The 14,699-nt window shown below is 31.6% G+C and overlaps 1 protein-coding gene across 1 annotated transcript; it reads left to right on the forward strand.

Moving 5' to 3' along the window:
• The first annotated feature begins 9,271 nt into the window (after positions 1–9,271).
• On the forward strand, positions 9,272–14,078 carry LOC136230949 (basic leucine zipper 61-like). The gene is made up of 4 exons (XM_066020166.1): positions 9,272–10,842; positions 11,207–11,297; positions 11,417–11,543; positions 13,281–14,078. The coding sequence occupies exons 1-4, from the start codon at positions 10,187–10,189 to the stop codon at positions 13,406–13,408; spliced, it is 1,002 nt and encodes a 333-aa protein (XP_065876238.1). The 5' UTR covers positions 9,272–10,186; the 3' UTR covers positions 13,409–14,078.
• The last annotated feature ends 621 nt before the right edge of the window (positions 14,079–14,699 follow it).

Genomic DNA, 14,699 nt, shown 5'->3' on the forward strand with positions numbered 1-14,699 from the left:
TTTTTCATGGTACTAGAATTGAAAGGTGAATCCATTAGCTTTTCCTATTGAATTGAAAACTTATCCTAGTCGAAAATCCGTACGATACACGTGATATAAAATTTTCATATATTTTAAATAAAATAATCAATAATAATAAAAAAATAAATTAAATTAACAATGATTTAGTTTATTTTACAAATTTAATAATATGAATTGTCACTATTTAATATATTTTTTATATTGTTTATGGTAAATTTTCAATTTTTCAAATTTTGTCTATTTGAATATTTCTAAATAATAATATTTTGAGGAGTTTAATTAACAATAAATTAAAATACGATGAAAGGTCAAAAAATTATCTATCCTTATTGTAATAATCAAATTTATTTGATAGTTAGATGAACTTAAAAATAAATAGAATTTTTATTTTACTTTGGGTCAACATCAAAATTGACAAAGAGTACAACAACAGATAAATTAATTTTAACAAGAATTATGTATACATTACAGAAACACTGAAATCTAAGCAAAATAATTGTTGTAAATGTGTACCACTGATTACTTATGGGTGTAACATATATATAGATATAACAGAGGTATAATGGTCATCCATTACATTATTTATAACACTCCCCCTTGGATGTCCATTATACAAAAATAAGTAAATGCGCTTGGGGATGCTGCCTCATTAAAAACCTTACCAGGAAAACCCAGTGGGAAAAACCATGGTCAAGGAAAAGAGTGCAACACGCATTTACTCCCCCTCATGAATACATAGCTAAAAATCTTTACAACGACGCAATCCAATGCGATAAACTAACTTCTTGAAAGTAGCAGTTGGAAGCGCCTTGGTGAATAAATCCGCCAAATTGTGACTTGAACGAATCTGTTGAACTTTCACATTACCATTCTTTTGTAGATCATGAGTGAAGAAGAATTTTGGTAAGATATGCTTCGTTCTATCTCCTTTAATGTATCCTTCCTTCAGTTGTGCAATACATGCAGCATTATCTTCATACAAAACCGTTGGAGCTTCTTTTCCGGTAGATAGACCACAATCTTCTCGAATATGTTGAGTTACAGACCGTAACCATACACATTCACGACTAGCTTCATGAATAGCTAAAATTTATGAATGATTAGAAGAAGTAGCTGCTATGGTTTGCTTCATAGAACGCCAAGAAATTGCAGTATCACCACATGTAAACACATATCCCGTTTGTGATCAAGCAGTATGAGGATCAGACAAATATCCTGCATCAGCAAAACCAATCAAGTCCTCTTTGGACTGGTTAGAAAAGAATAAGCCCATATCTTTCGTACCTTGAAGGTAACGGAATACATGTTTAATCCCATTCCAATGCCTTCGGGTTGGACATGAGCTAAACCTTGCTAACAAATTCACAGAAAATGATATGTCGGGTCTTGTATGACTAGCAAGGTACATCAATGCCTCAATTGCACTTAAGTATGGTACTTCTGGACCAAGAACTTCTTCATTGCTTTCCCGAGGAAGGAATGGGTCCTTATCCACATCAAGTGATCTTACAACCATTGGGCTACTCAACGGGTGTGCTTGATCAAAATAGAATCTCTTAAGCACATTTTCTGTGTATGTTGTTTGATGCAGAAGTATTCCATCTTTCAGATGTTCAATTTGCAATCCCAAGCAAAATTTTGTCTTTCCAAGATCTTTCATCTCAAATTCTTTTTTCAAATATTCCACTGTATGTGAAATCTCTTCAGGAGTTCCGATGATATTTAAATCATCAACATACACTGCAATTATCACAAATCCAGACCTAAATCTCTTAATAAAAATGCACGGACTGATAGGGTCATTCTTATAGCCTTCTCTTATCAAATATTCACTAAGGCGATTATACCACATACGCCCTGATTGTTTCAATCCATAAAGAGATCTATTTAACTTTATGCAGTAATGTTCTCGAGAACTAGATCTTGCTGCTTCTGGCAGTTTAAATCCTTCCGGGACTTTCATATAAATTTCATTATCCAGTGGACCATATAAGTAGGTTGTGACTACGTCCATTGAACGTAAATCAAGTCATTCTCTCATTGCCAGACTTATGAGAAACCTAAAAGTAGTTGCATCCACCACAGGAGAATATGTTTCTTCATAATCAATTCCAGGTCTTTGTGAGAATCCTTGTGCAACCAAGCGTGCTTTATATCTCACAATTTCACTGTTTTCATTCCTTTTTCTCACAAAGACCCATTTATGTCCCACTGGTTTTACACCTTTAGGTGTACGGACTACAGGTCCAAATACTTCTCTCTTTGCAAGAGATTTCAATTCTGTCTCAATTGCTTCTTTCCATTTTGGCCAATCATTACTTTGTGTACACTCCTCAATGGATTTTGGTTCATGATCCTCATTTTTATCCATAACATCAACTGCTACATTGCATGCAAAAATTTCATCGACGCCGATTTTATTTCGATTCCATTTTATTCCAGACATGACATAATTAGTAAAGATCTCTTCATTCTCAGGTACCTGAATTTCTTTCTTTGTCATGTTTATAGTCTCTTCAGGAGATCCTTCATTGTTCTTTGGTTCCTCGGAAAGGCCATTGTCAATTTCTGCTCCTTTTCTTTTTCGAGGATTCTAATCTTTGGAACCGATAGGTCTACCACGCTTCATGCGTGTGTGAGACTCATTAGTAGTTGGATGTTGTCCTTCAGGGACTTCAATTATATTTGGAACATTTACAGCTGGAATATGTGATTTGGTCACTCTCTTTGGGTCAGAAAATGCGTCTGGCAATTGATTCGCTAAGTTTTGTAAATGAATTATCTTTTGAACTTCTATTTCACATTCTTTAGTACGAGGATCAAAATGAGACAGAGATAATTCATTCCAACTAATTTCTTTTTCCAACTGTTTCTTTTCTCCCCCTAATGTTGGAAAAACTGACTCATTAAAATGACAGTCAGCAAATCGAGCCTTAAATAGATTTCCAGTAGCTGGCTCTAGATACTTAATGATTGATGGGGATTCAAATCCGACATATATTCCCATCCTCCTTTGAGGACCCATCTTAGTGCGTTGTGGTGGAGCAATTGGAACATATACCGCATATCCAAAAACTTTCAAATGAGAAATATTTGGTTCCTGACCAAGAACCAATTGTGTTGGGGAGAATTGTTGATTACTCGTTGGCCTGATGCGAATTAATGCTGCTGCATGTAATATAACATGTCCCCAAGCTGATATTGGAAGTTTGGACTTCATAAGTAATGGTCTAGCAATCAACTGCAAACGTTTAATTAACGATTCAGCTAGACCATTTTGTGTGTGAACATGAGCTACGGGATGTTCAACATTTATCCCAATGGACATACAATAATCATTAAAAGCTTGTGAAGTGAATTCACCAGCATTATCGAGGTGAATTGCCTTCAAAGGAAAATCTGGAAAATGTGCTCTTAATCTAATTAATTGAGCAAGTAATCTCGCAAACGCCAGGTTGCGAGTTGATAATAGGGAGACATGTGACCATCTAGTCGAGGCATCGATTAAAACCATAAAATATCTAAATGATCCACACGGTGGGTGAATTGGCCCACAAATATCTCCTTGTAAGCGTTCCAGAAAATTGATTGATTCATGTATAACTTTGGCTGGTGAAGGCCTAATTATTAATTTTCCTTGTGAGCAAGCAGCGCATGTAAAATCATTAGGAAGAATCTGTTGGTTCTTCAATGAATGTCCACATGCATTTTTGATTATTTTTCGCATCATTATTGAACCCGGATGGCCTAATCGGTCATGCCAAACAGTAACATTATCAGTAAACTTCTGGTTTACTATAGCATATGATTCAATTGTACTAATATTAGTGTAGTACAATCCAGTGGAGAATGCAGGTAATTTCTCAACAACATGTTTAGTGCCTTGGGTAATACTCGTGATTTGAAGGTATTCTACATTTCCTTCACTTGTTGTCTCAATATGATATCCATTCTGATGGATATCTTTAAAACTCAATAAATTTCTTTGAGACTTGGGAGAGTATAATGCATCCATAATGTCAAATTTCGTTCCCATAGATAATAATATATTTGCTATTCCGGAGCCTTCAATAATCTTTGAACTACCCGATATAGTATTAACACAAGTTTCTTTCATTGTCAAATGAGAGAAATATTTCCTACTTCTCAGTATGGTATGAGTAGTTGCACTGTCTGCTAGACATAATTCTTCACTATCCATGTTCTGATCGATGACAATGGATTATGAGGAAGAACAATCTCAGCAATGCGTGAAAGTATCTCTTAGTTGTGTTGGACGCCTCGGGTTTCTTTTGGCGGCCAAAAAAAGAGAGTCTAATATTTTAGGGTGGCTAGTGGCGTCTACGATTGATGGGAGGCGTGCTCAGACGGCTAGGGTTTCGTGCTGATAACGTGTTGTAAATGTGTAGCTCTGATTACTTATGGGTGTAACATATATATAGATATAACAGGGGTATAATGGTCATCCATTACATTATTTATAACAATAATAAAATTTTACAAAAGTATAAATATTATATTTTTAATAATAAGTTGGGTGTGAAGAATTAATTCACTTAATGAGGAATTAATCTTACTGAATTAACGTTGATGATAATTTTACAAATTTTAAACCTATTATAAAAATAGGGAGACTTTGAAAGACTTAGACCAATTGAAATTTAAAGTTAGTAAATTTCTAACTCCAAAATATATTATAGATACCACGATACAATTTGTTTTTGCTCAAGGCACACGCATTTTAAATGGACTTGTATCGTTATATGATAACAATGAAGATATAATAAGCAAAATAATAAAATTTTACAAAAAAATATGAATATTATATTTTTAATAATAAGTTGGGTATGAAGAATTAATTTACTTAATAAAAAATTAATCTCGCTGAATTAATATTAATTATAATTTACATGTTGACAAATTATTTTTTTTTTTTGCTGATGCAAATCGATCAATATAGTATTTATGATATTTATATAACATTTATGATTAGAAAGTTAATAAAAACTTATATATTCTCTTTTAGTATTTATGATATCAATATAATATTTATGATGACAGAGATAATGTAGTATTTATGATGTTAATATAATATTTATGATTACAAATATAATGTAATCTCGTCTATTCTCTTTACTTCTAATATTCATGATATTATAATAGTATTTATGTTGGTAGAGATAATGCAAACCCATTTATTCTTTTTACTTTTACGGTGCCAACTAAGCCAAAAGACATCTAAAACACTTATTGAAAATTCTTTCTGCTTCTACTATTATATATAGTAGAAGCAGATTGCATAAATATTAATTTGGGATAAGGTGCAAAAAATACCTATAGTGTAGACAGTCATGAACAATTTACCTTTAATGTCTAGAATGATGCAATTTTACCCCTGACATTTGCAACAAAGATCTAATTTACTCATATTGTTGGCAAGTTGGGTAATTTGAGAAATAATTCACTAAACTGTCTTCAGTCATGAATCATGTCATCTACACTTCACGTTTGCGTCATTTTATCTCTCATTAGTAACATACTACAACAATATAAATAGACGTGGATTTTTTTTTTAACAAAAAAGGTTAAACAATTATACTAAATTTTTTACAACTCGGAAAACATTTCATCGAATTTAAAAATATTAATCTCAAATTCTTTTATCAAATCACCAAAAATATGAATTTGTTATTTTGAACCTATTGGTATGCAACTGTTGCAGAATAAGAAACAAAATATATATCTTTTATAATGATTTCTGAAATTAATCCAACTTGCCAACGTTAGGAATAAATTTGATCTTACTTGCCAACTTTAAAGGTAAAATTGCACCATTTTAAACGTTAGGAGTAAAATTGCTCCTAGCTGGCAACGTTAGGGGTATTTTTACCCCTTATCCTTACTACTTGGACGAAAAATTAATAGCTAATTATTTTTAAAACTGAAAATTATATATATGAGCTTTTTTTTAAATTATTTTGCAACAAAAAAATCTCCACACCTAACTCCTTGAACTAAATGATCAGAAAATTAAAGTGTATATATAGAATCTAATTAATAAATATAGAAAATAGAAAAATAGATTATTGATGGCCATGTATATGAAATCTTAACAACCAACATTTATCCATGATTCTCTCACCCTATATACTTTAGCCAATACTAATTATTTTGTAAATATGGATTTTCTTTCTCCAAATTAACACTAATTAATAATAAAATATCTACTAATTAATAATAAAAAAATTAGATTTTTTTTAAATCCAATTAAAATTTTAGTTTTTTTTTCTTTCAATAAACTGAATTTAACCGTAAAAAACTTATCCTTAAAATTTGAGGTGGTAATTAGTGTTAAGCAATATAATTAAGCCTTTAAAGTACTATTTGACCCCTGACCTATCCAAAATTTTATCATTTGACCCCTGATATGTTATTTGGTCACGTTTGGTTCCCTAATCTATCCTAATTGGTGAAATTTCACCCAATTTGCATTAAAATTTAACGGAATCGTTATCTCATTGACAAGTAATGATATTTTTTGAATTTGATATATGATGTTTTTTAAAGTTTTTTTGCTACATTATATAGAAGTAATTAATTAGATTAAAAAAAAACAAATTTTAAACTAAAATATATTAAATTCAAGTGTCAAAATATCGTTACTTATTAATACAATAATGATTTTGTTAAGTTATAATACAAATTTGGTGGAATTTCACCAATTAAAATATATCAGGGATCAAATATGATCAAATAATAGATCAGATGATAAAATTTTAAATAGATCAAAGTACAAATAATATTTTTAAGTCTGTAATTAAGAGTTGAAGTAAGTAAGGGAGAGAGAATATAAAAAATAGACAGGAAAGTGTGGAGAAGGTAATGGGTATGAAAATGGTGGGCAGAGATATAGCTAGGAATGTTCCTATTGATAAGGATCCTCTTTTAATTATTTATATATTTTATATCATTATATATAATATAAATATAACAAAAATGTTAAGCAAATCATGTTTTTCTATAAATTCTGTTTTTACGGATGTCAAAACAAGGTATCGTGTATATATTTTACTTAATTATATACGATATAAGTGCAATAAAATAAAAATCGTATTTATAATAATGTGATCAAATACTATATAAATATTCAATAGTGTTCATATAAACTATGAGTGACCGAATGAATTCATTCGCTTACTATTAGATCCAAATTTATTAAATCCAAACCTTAAAATGATTTTAATTTCCATAAAATGATTCTAATAAATTTAGATCTAACATTAGTAACCAAATTCATTTAGTAATTTATAGGTCCATTTGAAATATATTGTATAAATATTTTCTGCTTCCCAAATTTAAAATAATGACCTCATTGCTTCATTTTCAACATGTGATTCGATTCGTACCTGCCTTATCGTCATCTTTTAAATCGATTTTGAAATTGTATAAACTCTAGGTGAAACAAGAGATAAAGCTTTTCTTAAAAATGCACTTCAAATTTAAAATTGATTCCAATAAAAAAATAAATAAAATATTTCATTAAAAAAAAGGTAATTAATTTATTAGTCCTTATATTTTGACAAAACACACTGTTTAGTCCTTGTATTTTCAAAAACACATGATAAAGTCCTTAATCTTTTTTTCGATGAACTGTTTAGTCCCTAACGTTTTTCTCAGTGAACTGTTTAGTCCTTGCCGTTAGACTCTCATGAAGATTTTGTTAGTCAATTTGGATTTGCGTTCTTCTTTTCCTTTATTTTCATTTCCTTTAAACTCTAATGCATCTGAAATCAATTTTGATTGTTCTTCTTCTTGATTTTCTCCTTAATCGTTCAAATTCGTAAGCATTGAGTCTGTTCTTTTTCTTGTTCTCCATACAAATAACTTCTTCTTCTAAATTGGATTTCCTCTTCTAAAGTTTGAAGGTAAATAGTAAAGTGTAATTTAGTCATTTCCGAAGTCATAAACGGTAAAAAAATCTAACAAACAGACGGAAGGACTAAACAGTTCAATGAGAAAAAGGTTAGGGACCTTACCATGTGTTTTTGAAAATACAGGGACTAAACAGTGTGTTTTGAAAAAATATAGGGACTAATAAATTAATTACCCTTAAAAAAATTACACGAATACGTATTAGGATGTTCGTCAAATTTTTACAAAAAATATGTAAAGTACTAATTTTGTCGATAATTGGGGCCTAAACCCTAGGTGGTTGCACTCCACGATTAGGTCCAAGGACGAGTTTGTTTAGAGTCACTCCTTACTCAGACCTTCTATCAGCTACATCCACTTTGGACTGGGTTATTACAGACTTACCAACTTTCTGTTGATTCTTCCCTAAACTTATCAAGGATGGTCAGATACCGGTGATCCCGCTTCGATGCCTAAATGAAGAAAAAAGCTATTGGATAATATGTAAAGCTTATGTGAGCAACGAGAATAAATTAAGTACATTTTAGTATACCGTGTACCTTATACGAGAATCAGGGTGTGTACCCTAAATGAGGATAGAGGTCTACGTAACAGTCACTCAATAGTGAGAGCATGTTGTCAACCATAAACGATTGCAATGGTAGCACCTGTGAGTCGACAAATCAAGACGTTAGATGCGAGTTGGAATATACGTGTAAGAATGTGCGCGGCATTCTGTTCTTATTTAACTATTCCACGTGACTCTGACAGTTACTATTGAAAATGAAGTATCTTATTGGTCAACCTATATTATGATAAATTGTATGATATTACCAAGTAAACAGTAACCGCTTTCATCTGGATCCAATATATTTTGGATCTCACGACTTTAACACATATTTATATCGATTCATTTAGAAAAACTTCTTGCTTAGACATTTTACCGTACCGTACTGTCATTCACTCCGAACCGGATCGTTACGTTATCAAATGTAAAGGGTGTTGGTAGGGATATGATATGAAAACATGTTGTCAAATCATAATATTTTGTTTAAGATAATAAAAAAGAAAAGGATAAGGAGAGTAGCTATTAAAAGGGAATGCACAAAAGGGACGGTCACAAAGGCACGTGGTTACTGATTCCCGCTAGTTATTAAACTACTGGCGACTTTCCAGTAATACCGTTGAGACCCAACCTCCCTTCCCCCCCTAACAGCTGTTACATAGCTGTCCAATCCCATGTGACCCCACCCCCACCCCCACCCCCTCACATAACATACCATAATTCATATAATTTACTATTTACTACTTCTTTTTATCCTTTTCTTTCAATTATATCCCTAAGAACCTCTTCTTCATCTTCTTCTTGAATTGGGTCTTTCTTGTTTCTTATTTCATTAGCTAGTCTTCCCTCTTTCTTTATTTCTTTCTCCAATTCCTCCTTTCTTGGTGTTCAAAGATTGGGGAATTGGATTGGATTGGATTTGGTTGTAGATTTCTTTCAATTCTTGGTTCAATTTCCCTCCATATATTGGTCTTTTCATTTGCATTCTTGATTGAGTTTCTTGAATTCTTAGATTAAGCAACAACTCTAGTTTCTTGGTTTTTGAGTTTCCCTCCTATATATATACATTTGGTGTTTTCATTTGCATTCTTGGTTTCTTCCATTGACTTTCTTGATTTCCCTCCATAAACCCAAAATTCTTGATTGAGTTTTCTTGAATTTCCCTCCATATATATACATTTGGTGCTTCATTTTCATTCTTGGTTGGTTGCATTGAGTTTCTTGAATTTCTTGAATTAAGAAACTCCATATCTTATAACAATTCTTGGGGTTTCTTTCATTGAATTTCTTGAATTAAGAAACTCATCTCTTACAATTCTTGCTTGAGTTTCTTGAATTTCCCTCCCCATATATACATTTGGTGTTTTCAATTCTTGGGGAGGTTTTGTCATTAAGTATCTTGAATTCTTGAATTTCTTCACTTTCTTTCCCTCCAATATATACCTTTTGATTCTTGGTTGAGTTTCTTGACATTGGTTCTTTCAATTCTTGGTGTTTCTTGAATTTCTTGACATTGGTGTTTTCAATTCTTGATTGAGTTTTCTTGAATTCTTGGTGTTTCTTGAATTTCTTGACATTGGTGTTTGCAATTCTTGATTGAGTTTCTTGAATTCTTGATGTTTCTTGAATTCTTGATTGTTGTTTCATTTAGAGGGTGTTTATATTCAGATTAATATAACACACTACTAAATGGCACAATTACCACCAAAAATTCCAAACATGCAGCCAACTTGGCCGGAATTTACTCACCAGAAGTTGCCGTCGATGAACAACATCAATAACATTATTATGTCACCATCTCTCAATAACAACATTAATGCAACCTCCGCCGCCGCAGCCGCCGCCCAAAACCCTTCTTGGGTAGACGAATTCCTCGATTTCTCATCGGCCAGACGTGGCAATCACCGGAGGTCAATGAGCGATTCCATTGCTTTTCTAGAAGCTCCAACGTTGTTGGAAGAATGCCGCGGCAGCGGTGGTGGCGGCACAGGAGGCGGTTCTATAGCGGCGGCGCCACATCATGGCTCCGCTCACAATAGCAGCACCACCAGCACCACTCACGACTTCGATAAATTCGACGACGAGCAGTTCTTGTCCATGTTCACCGACGACATCTCCAATGCCGTCGCCGCCCCTTCTTGCTCCAACACGTCTACGCCGTCCGATCATAACAGCATTAACGACGATAAAGAAACCGGCGACTACAAGCAGCAGGAGAAGAAGATGCGGCATCATCATGAGTCCGACGAGGTTGAAAGCAATTGCGAAACGGAGACACAAACTCCGTCCGGTGCAACCGCCACCTCTTCCGGTGATCGGATAAGTGATCCCAAAAGGGTTAAAAGGTAAAAAAATCATGCATAATATTTATTTATTGGGTAATTTATGATACGAAAACACGATTTACAGAAATAACCATATATAATATATATGACATAATACGATTTTAACACGAAAATATCATCATCTAAGCATACATTCTCGAGATCATTTCGAGTTCGAAAATTTCTATTACACTCTCCAAAGAATAAGCCTGATAAATTAAAAAAAAATTGTATATTACTTCACGAAAGATAATTGATATCAAAATAAATATTAATCGAATAATTAAATGTAATGAAAATTAAGTATTTAGAAGTGTTAATCCGATAATATTGTTTTCGTTTAGTTTGTATTTATTAACGGATAATCTATTTTTTGCAATAATAGAATCTTGGCGAACCGGCAATCTGCGCAAAGGTCTCGGGTGAGGAAGCTACAATACATATCGGAGCTTGAACGAACTGTTACTTCATTACAAGTAAGTAGTTACAACATCTCAAACTCTCTTTGTAAATTATATTATAACGGCATGATCTCCCACGTTATGGGAGATTCGTCGCGTTTTATTAATTAATTAATATTTTTATTTGAATGAAGGCTGAAGTTTCAGTTCTATCACCAAGAGTTGCATTTCTTGATCATCAACGTTTGCTTCTAAATGTTGATAATAGTGCACTTAAGCAAAGAATTGCTGCATTAGCACAAGATAAGATTTTCAAAGATGGTAAGTTTTTTTATTTAATTAATCATATTTTATTATCTTTTAATTATCCAATTAATAATATATATTTACTTAATAATTTGATTAATCCTCTAAGCATGTGATCATTTGCTTACTTTATGTAGTATTTAGGAATAATAATAATTTTTAAGATTATTCTCTTATTTATCTAATGCAAATTGAGTTCATTAATGTAATTTAATGAATTAATATGCTTAAGCAATAATTAAGTTAATTTAGAACCATCGAAACGTGGTCTAGATGGTTAAGGTACTGGATCAGCTTAACTGTTCAACTAGAGATCAAATCTTATAGAGATGTGAATCCAGTGATTAAAATACTTGGTGGGAGAGTTTTGTCTCCCGAAAGAGTCCTACTTTGCTCGAATCTAGATTAGTCTAGACTTATCAGGCTAGATACCAGATATTTATAGCAAAAAACGGTGCTATAATTTTAAATTTGAAGGTGCAATTGTATCATTTTTAGACTTTCTTTTCACGTGGAACTATCCTTTTCATGATAGATTTTGTCGATTGGGTGTACCCTTTCAGGATAGATTCTGTTGATCGGGGAGGCCCCATGCACAGATGTACCCTCCCTCTGTATGTGCTCCCCCTCCCCCCAACTTCCCTTGTCGCCCTGTTAAAAGGGCATTTCTTTCCCCCGTGTCGGGTATTTCGTTAGCTCTCAAACTTACTCAAAATGTGGTCATCTGAATTTGTTTAAAGCGAACTTGCTTATAGTTTATCTATTGTCCTCTGAACTTACTTAAAATGCTAGTTTTTAAGACATTTTGTAAAAGAGAATTGGTGAGAATCTCGTATCTCTCTCAGAAATTTCTAGATCTGCCACTGGTGTATCCGCAAGAAGTTAGATCAACTCATTAAAATCTAATAATTATGAATTTCTAATTGTGATTGCTACATTAAGATAGGTATGTCTTGTACTCCAAAAATTGACATTATTTTGAGAAAAATTAATTAAGTACACTTAATTTGTACTTGATCTATAATTGCATATACAATTAAGATGCCAGCAGTTTGAGATTTAAATAATGCATCATCATGTGTTAATATTCTTAGATCACCTTTGTAAATAAGGTTGGTTGTTTGAAATAAAATAATTAATTAATTCTTTCTAAAACTAAATTACATTTGTACTATAAGATATGAATGTCACATGTGCAAATACTAATAATTTGTTAGATGAATTTAATTTAATTTATAGGAAAATAAAAAAGATATAGAAAAAAACACTTTAATATCAAAACAGAAAGTTCATATAATATTTTTTTTTCTATTTTAAGACTGATATTTATGTTAGGGAAGCTAAATGAAAATTAATGAATTTCTAAATTAGGTAGAACAGTATTCAATTAAATTAAATTAAGTATCATATAATTATCATTTTGATTCAAATGTGACAGTTTGAACTTCTACATTAGTAGTTAATTAAATGCAATTTATATCAATAACATGATGCATTTATTTATAAATTAAATATATTTTCCCCATTTCAACAAAGTAGATAGAATATATTTAATTATTTAAAATTATATATAAATTAAAACATAATTAATTAAGGGTCCGTTCGGCTCACATGTTCTGTCTATTGTTAGCTGTTTATTGCTTATTGTTGCTAATATATAGTAGATATTAGTTTTTTTTCTATCGATCGTTACAAAAATAATTTCGAAAAATGGAAACAACGATCACTAATTAATTAATTAATTAAATGCAGCTCACCAAGAAGCATTGAAGAGGGAAATAGAGAGATTGAGGCAAGTATATCATCAACAGAACCTCAAGAAAATGGAAAATTCTCCAAATGATCCTCCTGAAAAAGAACAACAACTTCTTCAAGTTTAATTTTAAATTAATTTCTCAACCATGGTAATTAATTAATTATGATAAAATCTCTTTATCAAAAATTAAAAAATATTTAATTATTTTCATTCTTAATATTAAAAATTACCATGCTTGAAAATTAAAAAAATAAATAAAAATGACCAAAGGAGTTGCATTAATGGAGGTGTATATATGATCATCTGCTGCTACACTGTGTATTCACGTGAGGTGTCTGAATCTGATTGGGGGACCACACAGCCATACATGAATTGGATTGCAGGGGAAAACATGTGCAGCTGTGATTTATATATATTTTTATTTATTTATTTTCTGAGGGGAAAAAAGAAAGAAAAATTTAATAATTGGAATTAGTCTGATTTTTATTCTTTTTATAAGGTGGTGTTTGGGGAGGAGGAAAAGGTAGTGAGTTTGTGTTGGGATGTATGAAAGGGGGAAAAAAGTAATTTGTCAGATAGTCAAGGATGGAAAGTGTTTTATTTTTATTTTTTAATTTTTTTAGTTGATGTTGTGCTTTTTTCAGTCTCTTTAATTAATTTGTTGTAATGATTTTTTTTTTTTTAATTTGTCAACTTATTTATTTCCCTCACTCCCCAAGAGAAAGAGAAATGACAATCATTGAAAATTGTATATATTTAATTCTAATTGTATATAGTAGAATTAATTTGTGACATTTTCTTTGTTGGTATTTTGATTCATAGTTTATATAAGGGAAAAAAAATCTTATGGTTTTGCTTATTTATGAATGTGATTTTTATTTAGGTTAATTACAAGTAGATCTAGTTTCGTTGATTTGCAGATTGGTACACGTAGGGGCGAATTCAGTAATGGGGACACTTGGGGCAATTGGTCCCACTAACATTTGTATTTTTTTAAAACTCGGGTATTAATTTTGAAGTTTTAGAGTTTTGTCCCCCTTCATCAATGAAAGTTTAAGATTTACTGGTTCTATAAGTGAGGATGAAGAATGTTTTTAAATCTAATATACATTTTTTTTAATTCTGTTTTAAAGCAAAACGATGTCGTTTTATTTAATTAGAACTACGTCGTTTTGTTAAAAAAAAAAGTAAATATTTAAATGTAAAACTAAATAGGTTCTAAAACAAACCGTTATCTCTTTTACTCTCTTTAATCTCTTTAGTTCTTCTTCCTCAATTTTTCTTTCTTCTTAAGCCTAAATTGAAATCCTTAATCCTAACTAAGATTAAATCAAAATCAGCAGCCAATTCCTCCGTAGTCGGATCGTTGATCATTGGTCCGGCACTCCATCTCCAATCTTTGCCTCTCTGTTTTG

The sequence above is a fragment of the Euphorbia lathyris genome, chromosome 5 (genome assembly GCF_963576675.1).
Source record: "Euphorbia lathyris chromosome 5, ddEupLath1.1, whole genome shotgun sequence".
Taxonomy (NCBI): domain Eukaryota; kingdom Viridiplantae; phylum Streptophyta; class Magnoliopsida; order Malpighiales; family Euphorbiaceae; genus Euphorbia; species Euphorbia lathyris.